This window comes from Sceloporus undulatus, chromosome 2 (assembly GCF_019175285.1).
Source record: "Sceloporus undulatus isolate JIND9_A2432 ecotype Alabama chromosome 2, SceUnd_v1.1, whole genome shotgun sequence".
Lineage (NCBI taxonomy): Eukaryota > Metazoa > Chordata > Lepidosauria > Squamata > Phrynosomatidae > Sceloporus > Sceloporus undulatus.
In genome coordinates, this window is record NC_056523.1 from 28578982 (window position 1) to 28597361 (window position 18380).

Genomic DNA, 18380 nt, shown 5'->3' on the forward strand with positions numbered 1-18380 from the left:
CATTTCACTACACGGGTTGTGTAGTGGGTTGATGGTGCAGCTGACCACTTGTGAGCATGTGTGATTTATTTGCAGGCAGGCAGCAAAAAAAATTATGAGCATCAATGGTACTGGAGGCTCAGTGCCCCCTTCCTCTGTTTCCACAGCAGTGCACAGTGTGCATGCTGGTGTGATCATTTGCATTTTCTGGCTTTAACCAGAGCAACTTTGGAGAGGTTATTTTGCTCTGGTGTCTAGTCCTGGAGCACAACTTCATCTCAGATCTCTCCTGTGTTGGCCATGCACATCGTTTAAACCAGCAGGTTTCAAAACGAGGCATTCAAATTACAATAGAGAGACAAATCCCTGTATGAGCTGGTTGGATGGCCATCTTTCAGGAGTGATTTAATTCTTGCATTTGCAGAGAGCTGGACTCCCTTCCAACTCTATTGCTGCCTCTACACTGCCAAATTAATGCAGTTTGACACAGCTTTAATTGTTATGGCTCAAGGCTGTGGAATTCTGGGATTTGTAATTTTGTCAGGTATTTAGTCTTCTTTCTCAGGGATGCCCTGAGGGGTGTGAAGCAGGGGAAGAAGAATCTAGCAGCCCCCTAGGGACTATCTGATTTATTTTAAAATGAGCTTTGTGGAACTGAGCCTACTTCTTCAGAAGTACTGGTATGGACACATTAGAAACGCAGGATAGAAGCTTATAAATGATTGAAAGAAAGAATGAATGATGAGCTAACACCTTAAAACTGAGAGCTCAGGAGTATGCATGCATATAAAAAGAGTAACAGACATGTGCCCACACACAACATTTTTTTGGCCTAATAAAATGGCCGTTTTCTGCCAGGTGCCTTTTTGCAGTCTTCCCCATCATACTTGAAACAACTTTGAATCTCATTCCCCTCAGCAATTTGCTGAGTGCTCTTCGCACCTGCCTGCCCATCAGTTTTAACTCCTATACGGTCGTTTTGCTGCAAAGCCTTTTTAAAGGTTAAATGGAAAAATCTTCCCTTTGATTCTCTTGCACTGGTGATGAAATGATACCTCTTTTGAACTTTAGAGACAGCCAGAAAGTGTGAGAAAATCATCTATGCTTTATTGATTCTGGAAGTAAAGTATAAATGACATTTTAACATACGCTGGTTCTTTAAAATAACCTTATTTGCTAGTGATACCCTAGGCAGTAGTTTAAATGGATAGTTAGGTTTGTCCCTGTGGAGCTGTACATCTATTTCAGTGAGCTGAGTGAACCTAATTTTGCTCAGTTATACAGCCATGGTAGAGACAATTTCAGCATGTATATCTAAAAAACGTGAAACATCTTTGCATTTCTCTTTTTAAAAAACTAACTCAGTGGAAGCATTTTGAGATCCTTGGCAGCTCCAGAACACATGGTGCTAATGCTTGATGATATAATAGAATTTCGGTAGGCCACAAGTGCGAAATTATCCAATAATTTAGATGCCTTACTTTCAGCTGAAGAAATGTACTTCATTATTGAGCACGAAACTAAATAACCTATAGGCATGCAATAATCTTTGCACATTCTGTCCTAAAGCTCAGACTCCTAATTACAATTCATAACTATCTCTACTGTGCAATCTAAAGAAACGGAGGACACCGACAGGATCATTAGCTCAGTTGCCCCTGCAGTTATAACACACAATATAAATAAAAGAAAAGTATAAGTCTCATCTGGGATCATATCCCTGGGGAGAAGAACAACTGTGCCTGCATGGCAGACCTATTAAACAATATTAAATGAGCCAGCATCTTGTCCACACACACACACATATACACACTTTCTCTTGCTTTGTTTTCTTTGTTTCATAACCAACTTTGTTTTGGAGGTCTCCCTGTAAACTTTTCATCAAGATAATCATAGGAATTTTTTTTACAAAAAATACAGGTTTGCCATTTCAAAACACATAAAAAATAGATTAGACAGTCATAAAGTTTCCATCTGCATTAACACAAAACAACAGAATGGTTTGCTAGTGCTCCCATCAGTATGCCAAAGTGAGAGGGAGAGAAGCACATGCACTCTGGTAAAAGCCAAGGGATGTTTTTGAAGCAAAGTCTGGAAAGTTACTCTTTACAGTAATTAATTACCATTATAGTTTTAACACACCTGCATATGTATGTATGCACCTCTTATTCGTTATTATTATAGTCAGCCCTACATATCCACGGATTCTTCATCCACAGATTCCACCATATACAGCTTCAAAATATTTTTTTAATCTAACCTTGATTTTGCCATTTCAAATATGTGACACCATTTTACTACCCCCATTGTATATAATGAGATATGGGCATACATGTATTTCGGTATCCACGGGGAGTCCTGGGACCAAACCCCAGTGGATACCAAGGGCTCATTGTTGTTGTAGTTTTGAAAACAGGAGTGCATTTTAAAGTAAAGATAGAATGGAGTTTAACACACGGAGGATGGGATCACTCCTCCATCCTTGTGTCATTCATAGTGAAAGTGCTGTACATTGTCCAGAGAGTTCGCACCAGGACTAGGGATTTCATAGGGTTTTCTTAGGCAAGAAATGATCAGTGGTGGTTTTGCCAGTTCCTTCCTCTGAAATATAGCCTACAGCACCTGGAATTTGTTAGCGGACTTCCATCCAAGTACTAGCCAGGGCTGACCCTGCTTAGCTTCCAAGATCAGCTGGGATCTACTGTCTTTAGGGTATTTAGTCCTAAGGAATTATGCCATGGGACAGTTACACCAAATGGGTTGTTTTTATTCAATCACTTACTTTACCTGAGAAGAGACCATGGGGCGAAGCAGATGGTGCAAAAGGTCTGAGCCAGGACTGCGCCTGATCCAGGCCACTGTCTTTGTCCTGAACCCGGTGCCAAAAAGGAGTGGTATTTTACCACTCCTTTTTGGACTGGTTCTTCCGGAATGAGCTGTGCCCAGGGCAGTTTCTGGCCGCATTCAGGGCGTGCATCATCTGAATGCCACACCCCCAATGCAGCCCGATGGTGGCCCTTTTAGGCCATCTGTCTGAGACTCATTTTAATCCACTGATCATATTACACTGCCTATTTGTAATCCAGGTATTTCCTAAACACAAGTATATTACCTGTTAAACATGTTAATTTACAGCTAAACACAGTTAGGAAGCCTGTTCCAAATTTTTCTTTAAAAAAACACGTACATTTTGCATTAGAGTATTCTCTTTCAGAGCTTGGATAGTTGTTGTTTTTTTAAACTAACCCATTCTTGTTCCTATTATAGTACTTTGTAAATGGCCCATTGTTATTACCTGTTACAGATCTGTTACAGTAACTTCTTATGACACTTACTTCATTGCTTTAAAAAGGCATAATCAGAGAAAGGCATAAAATCTGAAGAATTCCCATGAGGTTGTTTCTTAAAATGCCGCTAAAAATGCTCTTTAAAAGTACTTTCTTATCCATAATTCCAAAATCTGAAATACTCCAGAAACCAAAACTTTTTTCTTGAGTGGCTGAGATAGTGACACCTTAGCTTTCTGAATGTTAATTGTATACAAACTTTATTTTAAATTATTGCACAAAATTACCTTCAGGTGATGTGTATAAGGTTTATGCAACACATAAATTAATTTTGTGTTTAGATTTCATCCCATTTCCAAGATATCACCTTATGTACATATATGCAAAAACAGATATTCCAAAATCCAAAACACGTCTAGTCCCAGGCATTTCAGATAAGGGAACCCAGCCTGTACTTTTACATCAGTAGAATAAATTTGTTTCTAATTGTTATATTACTTTTGAAAAGTACTATTGTTCGGTCCTTATAACTGGACAGGTGCAATTTGTTGCAGATAATAGCCAAAGTCAATGCAGGAGGGGAAAGCAGTGCATATTACCAGGGTCTGAAAGAAGATTCAGGACCTGACTGTGTGCATATGTTTTTGTCTTTCTTGATAGTATCATTGTTTTATTGATTTTGACATCTATTGTGATACCAGTGAATTTCTAATAAAATAATAGTAATATAGTCAGCTCTCCCTATACGTGGATATTTTTATCCACTGATTCAAGCATCCATGGTTGAAAATAATTTTAAAAATATAAATTCCAAAAAGCAAACCTTGATTTTGCCATTTTATATAAGGGACACCATTTTACTATGCCATTGTATTTAATGGGACTGGAGCATCCATGGATGTTGGTATCCACAGGGAGTCCTGGAACCAAACGCCAGTGGCCTACTGTATCCCCACCACCACCGCTGTCTACTGCACCAAACAGCTGACTCACTTTCCCCCGTGCCACCTCAGCCTGCCCTACATCCTTGCCACTGGGAACACTGAGGACATGCCCACCATGAGATCCCACTGCCCCAGGCAGCAGGTATTTTTAGACACAAAAGATGTCAGGGGAGGGAATAGAAGAAGAAACCCTTTCTCGGATCCCTCCCCTTCATGAACAGCCAAGAGACCCTTCCTGGGTACCCCAAAGCCACCAGCTTAGCCCAAAGGCACTGAGATCACTTCCCATCACTGCTGACTGGCAGCCTGCCCGTTACACATCTTCTGCTGGCAAACAGCTGATGTGGCACCTACAAACATCAGCAGGGCCCAACCCCTGATACCTGCCTTACTTGACTTGCAGGCCCTGCTCTGTTTAGAGACTGAGGTAAATATACAAATAGTATTTCTATATAAAAGGCTACTGAATGAGAATGCATATTTGAATTCTATTGTTGGAGTCCTGTTGGTGCACCATGCTGATGTAACAGCTTTGGCAGGGGTGGCAGAAACCAAAAGGCCACTCACTGGTGGAATGGCCGTTAAAGAAGTAAAGCACTGGAGAAACAGGCTAATCAGAGTCAGAGTAGAGATCATTCAGTCATAGTATTCCTGACTTCTCTGGATAGTGAATAAGGCTACACTTGATCTTAGTCAAAAATCCTAGCAGCGATGATAGTGAAGAAAGCTGTTAGGAATAAAATCAACTCATTTGAAATGTTATGAGCTTTGTGGATGCCATGGACTAGTAAAAAGACAAAGAAATGAATATTAGAGCACGTCAAGCCTGAACTCTCACTGGAAGTGAAGATTACTAAACTGAGGCTGATGAACTTTGGACACATAAGATGACATGATTCATTAGAAAAGACACTACAAGTTGGTTGACTCAGTCAAGAAAGCCACAGCCCTGAGTTTGCAAGACCTGAGCAAGGCCAGTTGATGACTGGAGATCTTGGAGACCTCTTATTCAAGGATTTGCCACAAATTGAAGTCAATGGGCCTTATCACATGTGAAACAGGAGCTCCAAATCGAAGCGAGGGGGGAGCAGTGTCACTTCAGATCCAAGGCAATTCACGTGATGTATTATACCTGAGGAACGAAATTGTGGTCTCTACTTGGGCAAAGCGGAGTGAGTGCACGTCGTATTACCACACCAGAGGGATTCAATGATTCGAATTGGCCCCCTTGTGCATGCTCAGTGGGGCTCTGAACTCTGTCATCCTTCCCTGTCCCCTCCTTAGTTGTCATCCTTCATCAGGGTGAAGAAGGAGGCAGGGGTTGATGGGACAGGTGACAGGTGGTCACTGGGGGCGAGATAGGGGTGAAGGAGCAGGCAGGGGATGATGGGACAGGTCGCAGGGGGTCACTGGGGGTGGATCGGGGTGAAAGAGCCGGCAGGGGTGATGGGACAGGTGACAGGGGTCACTGGGGGCAAGATCGGGGTGAAGGAGGAGGCGGGGATGATGGGACAGGTCGCAGGGGGTCACTGGGGGCGAGATCGGGGTGAAAGAGCAGGCAGGGGATGATGGGACAGGTGACAGGGGGTCACTGGGGACAAGATCGGGGTGAAGGAGGAGGCAGGAGATGATGGGACAGGTCGCAGGGGGTCACTGGGAGTGAGATCGGGGTGAAGGAGCAGGCAGAGGATGATGGGACAGGTCACAGGGGGTCACTGGGGGTGAGATCGGGGTGAAGGAGCAGACAGGGGATGATGGGACAGGACGCAGGGGGTCACTGGGGGCGAGATTGGGGTGATCGTCCACGCCAGACCAATTCGAAGTGAAATCAAAGTGAGCTTGGAAACAATTTTTGTGAATTCGCTTGTTACCGAATTCACAAAAATGAGGAGTCACTCCAAATTGACTGTGGATCTGCCTCGGAACGACCCCCCCCCCATAGAAAGCAATCATGTCTGATAATACATCATGTTATAACGTGACTATGCATGGCTGGATCCACAGTGACTCTGGATCTGAGCTGCAAAACCCCTCATGTGATAAGGCCCAATGGCAAATAACAACAAGAGCAGTCAAACCATGGGTAAATTCAGTTTTCAGCCAGATAGTCAGGACCAACAATAGAACACAGACTTTTATCTCCTTTCCCTCACCACTGCTTGCCTGACCCTGAAAAAGGGCAACCACTAACACAGTACACCAATAAAATTCCAGCCTATGGCCCAGAAGTTTCTAGAAGCAAGAGCTCTGTTGAAGAGTGTTTTGGGACATGAAGATGAGTGAAGTTTTTCATGTTTGGTCTTTAATGTGTAGCTAATTAAATCAGATTTTGTTCCATGTTATTTTTAAGGTGAGAGACCTCTGAAATGGCATGTTGCCATGGCATATAGAGGTATGGACACCCATCTTGCACCTCTGAGATAGGATGGGCGAATTTAAGATAAATAAAATGGTGTTACAAAAATGTCTATTTCTTAAATGTTGGGACTAATAGATAGGATTTGCCCCCATTGTGACACTAAATGAATGCTAGGCTGATTTTAAGCAAGGAAGAAAGTAATTGCTCAAATGGGAATATGCACTGAGCAACTGTTAAGTTTCCTAATTAGCCTTTATAGGATTTCATTAATCTCTTCAGTAGACTAAAAGAGTTATGGTCTCTGAAGCACATTCATCCTGAAATGAGAAAAAAGCTTAACAGTAGCCATTAGATAAGAGCTACCTAGAAGAAGCACTTTCCTTATATGTTAGCTTAGCCATGTTTTATTTGAGGAGCTCTGTAGAATATGCAAGGAAAGAAGGTCAAATGCCTTCAAAGAACAATGTGGAATCTTCCGACAATGATGGCATATTAGAATCTGGAACTCTCAAGCTCTACTTACATCTGAATATACATTTTTACCACAATAGAGTGTTCCTGATATTTGCAGACTATATGAAGTAATTGTGTAGAGAAATCCAATCCCAAAAATTACTTACGCCTGTAGTTTTGGGAAGCAAGGAGGAAAGGACATAATGAATGTGAACTGGCAATATGTTTTTTTCAGGTGTATGGTGCATCTGAAGAAGTGGATTAGTATTCATGAACGCTCCAGCTGAAATAAATGAGTTAGTCTTGAAAGTGGTACTGGATTCCTTTTCTCCCACTATCAGAGTTTTCTCTTTTTATGCTGTGACAGACTAAAACAGCTATCTCTTGAGACTCTTGAGAAGTTGCCATGTTTTCAAGCTGATAAGCATTTAAGCAGCAGATAATTTGGCTCATATACTCTGTTTCTTAGTATACTGGCAGCTTAGCCAAAATGGGTGTGGTGCTGGGATCATCTCATTGTGATGTTAAGTGGTGTTCAATGTCATCAACCTTTTCACTGTTGAACAAATTAATAAGACAGGATGGGGAACTTGATGGAAATGGAATCGCTACATGGCAGGTGTTTTTGTTGTGTAGCAAGAAATGAAGAGGACAGTGAAGAAGAAACAGACCAAGATGAGCCAGAACAGATAGACCAAGATGAGCCAGACCAAGGGAATGGGGAAAAGATAGAGGAAAATCCAAACTGGGAAAGAAGGACATCGCCGATGGAATACATTTGGGGCCAGGAAGATACTCGTACTTTGTCTCTGCACGGTAGCTTGACTTCATTCTTTAATTAGAAAGCTACTTGTGTCCTTTCTTGAACGTTCTTAACTGACATGACATAAATCTGGGGCATGTACAGGAGTCTGTGGTCCTAAGTGTACCAAAGTAGAAATAGTCATTAGGTTGGATCCAGACTTAGGCTGCATCTGCACTGGAGAAATAATGCTGTTTTACACCGCTTTAACTGCCATGGCTCCATCCTAAAGAATCCTGGGATGTGTACTTTGTGGTGGCACAGAGTTCCCTCATAGAGAAGGCTAAATGTCTTGCAAAACTAGAAATCACAGAATTCCATAGTATTGAGCCATGTCAGTTAAAACGGTGTCAACCTGCATTAATCCTGCAGTGCAGATTAGAACTAAAATATACTTAGAGCCAACCTACTGAAATCCATGGGATTTGATTTAATAATGTCTAAATTAATCCCCATGTATTTCAGAGGTTCCACTGTAAGTATGACTTAAGTCTGGATCAATCCCACAGGGCTCTTCAAAGTTGGATTTTAATCGTTTCTTTAGTTTTCAACCTTTTATTTAGCTAAGGGTTTTTCTTGTTTGTTTGTTTGTTTGTTTAGCATACACCACAAAGATGTTAGCATTCAGGATGAGCTTAATCTGAATGTATGAAGAAGGGAGGAAGGCTAGCTCTTGTTTCCTGTGGTTGCTCTTTTCATGTGGAAAAGAGTGTGATAGTCTGTAAAGGAGATTTTTACCCTGAAGAGGAGAAATTTTGCTATCTGAGGCACTCATACAATCCAGAATACTGAAAAGCATGATTTTCCCCCAGCATGTTAAATCCATTAGAAAACTGAAAGAAGATCCTTAAATTACGTTTTTATAGTATGCTTCCTCATATTATTAAGAAATCATAAATACATATTAGAGCAAAGGTCTGTTATTAAGTTTAAATTCAAGATTTCTCCAGTTTTTGGTGGCAAATAGTATTCCATTGTGATATTTAGAGGAAACATAATAGCTCTTTGGTTACAGATCACTCAGTATTACTAAGATGATTCAAGGCCACCTATAATTTTTATTCAGACTTTTGCAACCAGATAGAAGATCCCATGGAACACCAAAACATTTGGTTGTGTGTTCAAAGTAATAATAAATATAAATATTTCATGGGTCATATTCATTTCCTACTAAACCTTAACATACCCTCAATACAAGTACAGGGCACAGCCCATAGGAATATTTCTGTGGGTTTGTTTGGTTGGGCCATTTACTCACATTCCTTAGCATAATGGTTTAATGCAGTCTGTTCATTTTAGCACTAGAAATTAGAGGCAGTAGAACCGAACGCAAGGAGCAAGTCCTCACTAGTGTGTTTTAATTTGTTACTGCTTTGCAGAATGTTCTCTGATAATAAACTACACCTGAAAATGTAAATATAGGTGCTATAGAACTAAACTAATATAATTTATTTATTCTACTCATATTTACATCACCTGTGATTCAGCCAATGCCAAAAAGTAATTCATGAAGATACAGGGCAATTATTTTAATAAGCTTTTTTTATTTTTATTTTGTCTCTCCATGAGCAAACCCAACCAATACAAATATATTTGTACTTTAGAATGGCAAAAATCAACCTTTTTAAAGTCTTTTCGCACCAACCAGTGCAAGGACATTGTGTTTTCTCTATCTGAATTAATTTTCTTGCTTTCTTCCAAAAATAAATGCAATGAAATAATCTTTTCCAGTCACTAGCATCAACAAAATGAGATCTTGGCAAAGCAGCAAGAACATGGCATTTGATGAAGCCATGTGACTCCTCAGATGTTGTTGGGTGACATTCCCATCAGCCTTTACCACTGGCTATGCTAGTTGAGAGTTGAAGTCCATCCATGTTTGGAGTGCCACAAAAGTAATAGCTAGACGCTATAAGTTGTAGCATCCATTTTGTTATGTGTTATCTGAACACGTTATCTTTAGCTAATGTCAACTAAACTAGTACTTCTGAAAGAGGTAGTCCCTGGACTGGTGTCAGTTTGCAAGCCATTGGATGCTGGTCTGCTAAGAGTTTCCAGGAAAGAAACAGTTGTGACCTATGGGCACAAATATGGTACCAATCTCTGGCACATTAGGAAAAAATAATTGCCTGCCTCCCACATCAGACATCCCAAGAATCTTTCAGCTAAACCATCTTTATGCAAGGATTATTAGCACACTGTAATTAGAAATTTTATTACAAATCTTAAAGGGAATATGCCTGGTTTTATTGATGGAAAATAAGAACTGCAGAGGTGAACTTCTTTTTCTTTTTTTTCATTTTGCAGATGACATGGAAGCCATTCCTGTCAAACAGTTTGTTAAGCATATCAGTGAACTATATGCCAACAACCAGCATGGATTCTCAGAAGACTTTGAGGTATGTGTTAAGAACTTTTGATTGTCAAGTTTGTCTCAGAAGCCTTTAGCAGAAAAATGTTCTCTATAGGTCTTAAAATCTGTGTTGAAAGCAGCCTTAGATACAGAAAGAGAAATTGTATTTGCATAATTCTGTAATTACTTGGGCCTGATACAAGAAATAGGAAGATGTTTCCCACACCTCCACCTGCCTACTCAGAGGTAAAACCCATTGAGACCAATGAGATTTCCTTTCAGGTAAGTGAGTATAGGATGCAACATGAGAGTATCTTGACTTTTTGTCTCTAGACCTGCTGGAAAGGAAGTGGGAGAAACAGAGGTGAGGTTGCCTTCAAGTTGCAGTGAGCAGCTGGATGTGTAATGAAAATCTGTGGGGTGTGTTTGGATGTTGGATCTCCTTGGAAGTACTTGCCTCATGTTGGGCAATTAAAAACAAAAGATGGTAGCACTACAGACAGACTATTTCCTTGTTACCTGCTTTTGAAAGATTTTTCAAGGCTTGATGGGTTATTGCCTAGACCTTCTTCAGAAAAATGCATTTCAACACAACAGTGCCACTCAAAAAACTTGTCCTTGTTTATATTGTGTTGAAAATCGCTATTGGGACAGCCAGCTACTGTCTGTTAAGGAACAATTTTGGAACTTCAAAAGACTGAAAAATGTAGATCTCCGAGAAATACATTAATCTCCCTTTATGAGCCTATTAGAGCACTAAGATCACCCAAAGAGGCCCTTCTCTCTGTCCTGCCACCCTCTCAGGCTTGTTTGGTGGGAACAAGGGAGAGGGCCTTTTCAGTGCTCTGGAACTTCCTCCATAGAGAGGCCATAATAGCCCCATCCCTGCTCTCTTTTTGACAGCAGGCAAAAACATTTTTGTGTCATCAGGCTTTTTTAAATTGATGAGAGTTGGCCTTTCAAGGTTTGTATATAGTTTTTAATACATTAGTATTTTTGTTGTGCGATGCTTTTAACTTTATAAATTGTTTAATTGTTTTTTAAAGTTAAAACTTTTACTGTTTTAAATTTGTTGTTAGCCACCTTGAGTCCCTATATTGGAAGAAAGGTGAAATATAAATAAACAGATGATTATAATGATAATTTCTTACTCAGGATTGCACACAAGGGAAAAGCAAATTAATTGACATACTGTAGTTAGGTCCCTGTAGTGTGAGAAGAGTAAAAGCAGGAGAACAGGTTCAGAGTTAGAGACCATGAGATCCAAGGACACTTACAGCTTAAGCACAGAAGCACTCAGCTCTGCAGCTGGCCCTGCAACTAACTCATGTGTACTCTGTGAGGCTGCAGCCTCCTGTGGCTTATATAAACACTGTTTCATGCTTAATGATGGTGGCAGACTCAGGCTCTAATCAGCAAAAAGCGTGATTGCAAAAGCCAGTATTAACTGCTCTTTTTCCCATGCCTCCTTTCAGCCTGTTCACAATTGGGCTTTGAAAATACTGTCAGGAAGGAGGGATCTTCAGGCCTTCTGGGCCAGAAATAGCATGCAGCTGTTGTGCCATCTCCACCAGGGTGAGAGAGGCGAGAAATATGGTGTGGGGGCCTGACATGCTTTAGTAACCAAGTATTAAAGATGCCATGACTGAGTCATAAAAGGCAGCTGTATTTACAAATACGATATCGGCAGAAAATTGCAGGTTTGATACTGCACGCCCCCCTTGCTCAGTGTAATAAAGATAAGGCTGCAACCATTGTCCTTAACATGGCCCTTTTACACCAGTTCTTCCTGCCTTTTGGTTATAGCCTTTATGATTAACTGCACCATCTGATTTTTTTTTAATCTAGACCAAATCAGAATAACAGGGGGAAAGTCCCTATTGTGCCAGTCATAAGCATTTTGTATTCATGAAGACAGCGGCTGTGCGAGGTGTTAAAAGTGATTTAGTTAAATTGACTGTTGGCTGGATGACTGAACAGGGATATTGAGGCATTTAACAATGTTGATGGTATTCAGGACAAACATTTATCCTCGGGAGAGCTGAATTTGATGAGGATGATCAAATGCAGTGCCGTCTCCTCAATTATTTATGAATTGAGACCCCAGTCCTATTCATCACAGCTGGTTCTGACACCATTTAATTATTCAAAATAATCAGCTACACATCTGTAAACTTGCACTGACTTAAAGGAGGCTTTGCTTCATCTGTCTGCAAAATCACTGCCATTAACCAAAAGCTAGGCAGCTTCTGTCTGCAACATGCAGCAGGGAAATGTATTACTAAAATAGCTCTTCAAAATGTCTGTTCCCCCATGCTGCCTGGTAGCGACTCAGTAAATATTATTTCGTCTGTTCATTTTGATTTTTGAAGTAGGCCATCTCCATTAAAAGGGAATATAACTGTTTTCAAAGCAAAAATCTCTTTTTTCCTTAGGGATGAGCTTGAAATAGTCATGTAGGTTGAGAATGGGGGATCTCTTTCAGCCTCTGGGCCTAATTCAAATTTAGAGAAGTTCTGCAAGGCTGTGTTCCAGTAACCTGAAGGATGTGAAAAATCTGGCTTGTCCCTCAGAGACAGAGTTAGTTGGTCTTATGCTTCTTCATAAGAACTCGCTCCTTTGCTTCTGGGCTTCCATGCCACTTCCTTTGCTCCTGGGGATAACCTTAGTAGCTCAGGAGCCCAAGGTATTAGCCAGGCAAGGTTGAGTACATTGGTTCCTCCAAACCTGCATCTTCCTTGAGCAAAGTGCCATTCATTACTATAGTCTCTCAGTCTCTTGGGTTAGTCAGTCTCTCAGGGGCGATACAGATGGGCACCTCCTTGATGCCCGTCTTTCCCCCTCATCGGTGCCGTGCACCCTAAAAAGTGTGGCTTCTTTTTAGAAGCACCATAATGGTGCTTGCGTGCATTGACATGGACGCACGCGTGTCATTGTCATGTGCCCCATGTGGGAGGGGCGCCAGCAAAATGATGCATAGGTTCCACTATAAGGGCTGGGCCCAAACGGATGCCCATCCTTCTAGAGCCCTAAATCGGCCCTACAACAGCACTTTTTTAAGCTAAACAAATTCATGGAGGGATAGATTACCATTGTAGTCTAAATCCAATTGTTAGTCCCAGCTATAGTAAGCCCATTGAATCAGTAGAACTTACGTGAGTGATTCTTCACCACATTCCCATTGAGTAAGTGGTCTTATTCAAGTAGGAACAAATAATTGGATGCAAGCCAATGTCTGTTAGACATGATGGCTAGGTACTACTTCTAAGATCAGAGACTGCATGCATTTGAGTAGCACTCAGTGGAGAATAATGGTGGAAGAAGGCTGTTACCATCATTTGTTTGTGGGCTTCTTAAGTTTTATATAGTGTATGTGTAGATATTTTATGTCTTGACCAGTTCTACTAGTTCTTCCAGGAAGGTGGTGGGACCCAACAATGAAGAGTCAATCTTCTTAGTTCAGAAGTTTTGTTTCTGACATTTAAGGTCTGGTGATAAATTTTGACAAAGGAACTGTTCTGAACTTCCCTTCTCGGTCACCCAGCTGGCAAACATTGACCATGGCCCTCTTCAGACGGGCCTTTGCGGCACCCCGTCACGTGCTAGGGGTTGGCCGAGGGCACACCGCCCATACTGGCCTCACCCCTAGCACATGACGGGGGCGTCAAAATGGCGGCGCCCTATACACATGGGCACCGCCATTTTGACGCGACGGACCCTTAGCGTCCTCACATCCCAGCCATTGGTGCACTGCGGTGTCACAATCATGCCACAAATAGAACCGACTTTTTGTGGGTTCCTTTTGCTGCGTGAGGGAGCCGCACGGTTTGTCCGCTGCAGCTCTCTCGCGCAGCAAAACAAGGCGCAGATAGACCACCCTTTTTGGGTGGTCTGTATCCTGCCCATAATAAGCTTAGAGTGTGGGGTTTTTTTAAACTTTTTTTACTGTTCTGAGTTTGTATAAACCCTTCTGTTGTAGAAAGTCGGCCACTATCAGCAGGAGCAGTGCCTTCAGCTGTGTGTGGTGAGATCTCCAGGACATTTATTTAGTCTTGGAGTGCTTTGACTATAGATCGTGAGACTGTGGAATATGTTGCCTTTCAGAAATAACTTCCTGTGTAACAGCTTCCAGATATAAGCATGAAAAGTCTCAGTTGCTGCAAGTACTAAGGTAGAATGTTACTTTACAGGCTTAAAAGAGAGAAGGAAGGAAATCAGAAGCAATAACATGGTATCAGTGGGCCCCACTTCTCTTGGGACCATGTGTCCAAAGATTCTTTCGTCTTCCTCCAAACTATGAGAGAATAATCCACACAAAGCCTGCCTTCCCTCCATATGTTTCCCACAATCCCCTTCCAGCATGGCCAGTGGTAATGGATTGTCAAAACTGTAGTCTAAAATATCTGGAAGGCCAGCCTGATCTAGACTAAAGTTGCTCTGAAAATCTGTCAAATTAATAGAGTAGTGATAGAACATTGTCTTTATTTGAAGCATTTGTGGTTCTCCTGCTCTCTGTCTGAGAAGTCAGCTTTCATTTGTTTCATGTGTTGCTCAGCTCCAATATTTCTGTTCTGCATTTTGGCAACCTTCTAGAAGGATTGAATGTACTTGCCTTTGGGGAATTTATGTGTGAGAAGACTCTTTGCCCCTCTTAATGCAAAAGTCTTTCCTCCCTTCTCCTCTGGGAAACTTTAATCTGGCTCATACTAGAATGCTAGAAGGAGGAGGTTGCCTTATTTCTCTCCTTCATATTTCATGAAAGAGGATAAAGTACGGAGTCCCCAAAGAGCCAGCACTGAATGTTTACAATATAATATGTACTGGATTTTAGAACACTGTCAATTGGTTTGCCTTGAATTCATTAGTGGATTGGTCAATTCTGCTGCTATAAAGATTAGCAGTGGAGCATATAATCTTCCTAGTCTTATATTCAGCCTGTGGAGACTCAGGAGCTGTGATTCAGTCCCAACTTGCAGTCTGAAGTGAAAGCCAGCTGTGCTGCTTCCTTTCCTTAGAAATTGAAAATATTTTTGTTTTCCAATATCCTCTTCTCCCACCCCAGCGCTCTTCTGCCAAATGCTCTGAAAACTGAGAAAAAGAGCACCCATCCATGACGTCCAATGAACTTCCTAATGCCTGAACTTGCTAACTTCACTTCTACTGGCACCAGTAGCCCTATGCAAGCATTTTGCCTGCACACTAGGGTAGCCAGGGGAAATAAGTGAATGGGCTTCTGTCTTTTTAATGGTTGTGGGGTTTCAGCTGCAATTCCCTCTTCTATACAGCCAGCAAAGGAACAGGAGCCCTGTCCCTTATTTCACCTGGCAACTTTACTGCACATATAATGGGGGAAATATGTTGGGAAGAAAAGTTTAGACATAAGCCCTGCCTCTCAACATCCCTGAATATCTTTGCCCATTGAACACAACGGTCTGCAGGGTAACTGTAAATACATGCTGTTGAATGCATTTACAAACTTTCATGTATTTCAGATTCATGATAACACTGATGCTTGTAACTATGTTCTTCTTACCCTCTTGCAGCCAGATGTATTTTGTGCCTCAGTGCCTCCCATCGTTGTTGTTGTTGTAATGATCAGCATCATCATCACCATCTTGGTTTATAACCTTACTTTGTACCTTTAAAACCCTACATGGCTTGGGCCCGAGTTACTTGCAGGAACGCCTCTTCCTACACAATCCTCCCTGCACTTTGAGAGTTTCAGGAAAAAACTTTCTACAAATGCAAGCCACCAGATTGTGTATAACCTCTCAAAGATCTTTCACTGCTGTTGCCCCTAAATTGTGGAATAGCCTGCTGGAAGAGATCCGTCTAACTACCATCTTGGACACTTTCAGGAGGGCTGTCAAGACGGAGCTCTTCCGGCGGGCATACCCTCCTGATCCTGATTAAGACACCATGGTATCTGTCAGACTGATTCCCTGTAATTGACCACTGTAGCATGTTTTGAATTTTTACTGTTCCTGGATTGTGATTGTACTTTAAGTACTGTATTTTATGGTATTGCATTTTATGATTGTATTTATGGTTTTATCAGGTTGTAAACCCACCTCAATCCGAAGGGACAGGCGGGGCAATATAAATAAATCTATTATTATTATTATTATTATTATTATTATTATTATTAAAAGTGGAACTCAAGGCAGCTTACAAATTAAAACAAATAAAGCAATTTTTTTAAAAAAATTAAAGGCCAACTTTAAAATAGAATTAAACTTTTAACAACACTAAAACACAATTTTAAAAATACAATTAAAATTGCTTGGACCATCAAGGCAGACATTCTGTTAAAGGTGTGGACATGTATACTGTGTGTGTGTGTGTGTGTGTGTGTGTTTGCACACAATTATTTTTGGCTTCAATAAATGTTTGGAGAAAATGTTCAGTGGAGGCCTACAAACACAACATTTATCTCACATCCCTTTCATACTCATAGGAAGCCCAGATAAAGGAGCATTAAACAGACATACCACCTGGTCCACCATCATCTAGTGAGCTTCCTGGCTAAATAAGGATTTGAACCTGCATCTCCATCATCCCAGTCCAGCCTACCTAAGGCCTAGATGCATCATCATTCCAACTCCACTCGCTTCTGGTCTCAATATAGGTGGAGCAATTACTGTCCTGGATCATGTAGTAAGCTCTCTATATAAAGACACCAAGTTGTCTTCTTGGCCCTGAACTCTTTTGTTCATCCATTGTACCCCAAATCATTTATTTATTTATTTATTTATTTATTTATTTATTGCCCATAGCTATTTTGCAACTTTTGAAACCAGGGTTTATTTTGAATTAGATCTTTTAGAGGCACATTCCCCTGTAGCAAAGGCGAGAAACAACCCTTTCTCAACCCAGCCTGAGGCAGAGGGAGCAGCAACTATTCTTCCACCACCACCCCACAAGCCAGCTGAGTTATTTTGAAACATGAGACCAAAAAAACCAAATAAGCATCAGGTCAGTGCAAATACATTAATGGGTTTTTCAGGCTAGTGCAACAGGGCAAGAGCTTTTGCAACAAAATCTCCTCACTTATTTCCAGTTTGTGCCCATTAGTGGTGCTTCCATATCCACTTGCAGTTTCACCTGCTTTTTTATTCCCTGTAAAAAGGCAGCTGGGGTAGGGAGAGAGGTGAAGGAAGCTGTAGGACATCATAGACAATGTGCCCAGTCATCATTCAGATCTCTTGAGTGTCTTCCCTTACTATTTGCTCTGAAAGTTATGAGACTGAGTATAAGCCTGCCTTCTTTTTTCTAAAATCCTTTATATAAACTGCAATGGAACATCCCTGCTACTAGTTGCCCTCAACACACACTCCTCTACACACACAATAGCAGCAAGGAGGAGTTGGTGGCCCTGGACCCTGGTTGAATTGCACATACACAGGTCCCATGGGGTGTTGTTGTTGTGGTATATCCCAAAATTGGGAGAGGCGGGACTCTCTGTAGGAAAGAAAATGTTGCTTCTGGTGCCAAGAATTGCCACCGAAAAGCCTGGGACAACAGGACTTTATCTGCCATCAGCACATTTACTCCATCTGGAAGATCCCAGTATCAAATAACTAGCAATTTGGTTATTTGCAGGCAACCACCTCATCTTGCAAATAGTAGGGCTGTCTCTCTAAAAGGTCTTGAACTGGAACTCCAGTCAGCAACTAACAACATCTGGCAGGCCCATGTTTCCACACTCTTGTTATTTAAGACCACAAGTTTTGTATGTGCTTCCTGGGGGCATGAGGTGTTGTCAGTTTCTATAGACTGACAGGGATACAAATTCCTTGGATGTTTTCTGAAACATAGATCCATAGTTTATCCAACACCGTCTGAAGATGCCAGCCACAGATGCTGGCGAAACGTCAGGAATAAACTCTTCTAGAACATGGCCACATAGCCCAAAAAAACCTCAAAAAATTAATTCTAGCTTTATTTGGTCACTTCCCCCTAAAGTACCAACAGCTTTGATCCCAGTGATTAACTCCTCCCCATTGGTTAGGATCAAGTCCAGTTTGGCTGATTCCCTTATTCCTTCTTTCTTCCCCCTTTTGAAAGAGGACATTAACTGTAAAGTACCATTAGGAATTTGTTGGAGAGCCTGTGTGTAGCAAAGCTAGTCTCCTTGTAAATATCAGGATAATTGAAGTCCCCAATAACTACCAATTCTTGCTTCTTGAATATTTCTGAGATT

General features: G+C 41.3%; 1 protein-coding gene across 8 annotated transcripts in view; it reads left to right on the top strand.

Annotated features, from left to right (window-relative positions):
* PTPRG (protein tyrosine phosphatase receptor type G) overlaps nt 1-18380 on the top strand; it is a 745385-nt gene that overhangs the window by 683659 nt on the left and 43346 nt on the right. For 4 of the 8 annotated variants that reach the window (XM_042447272.1, XM_042447268.1, XM_042447267.1 and 1 more), the window contains 2 exons: nt 7659-7838; nt 10132-10223. In XM_042447272.1, the coding sequence (XP_042303206.1) occupies nt 7659-7838; nt 10132-10223 (272 nt within the window). The remainder of the gene's footprint in view (nt 1-7658; nt 7839-10131; nt 10224-18380) is intronic. The other 4 variants (XM_042447274.1, XM_042447270.1, XM_042447271.1 and 1 more) reach the window with 1 other exon arrangement.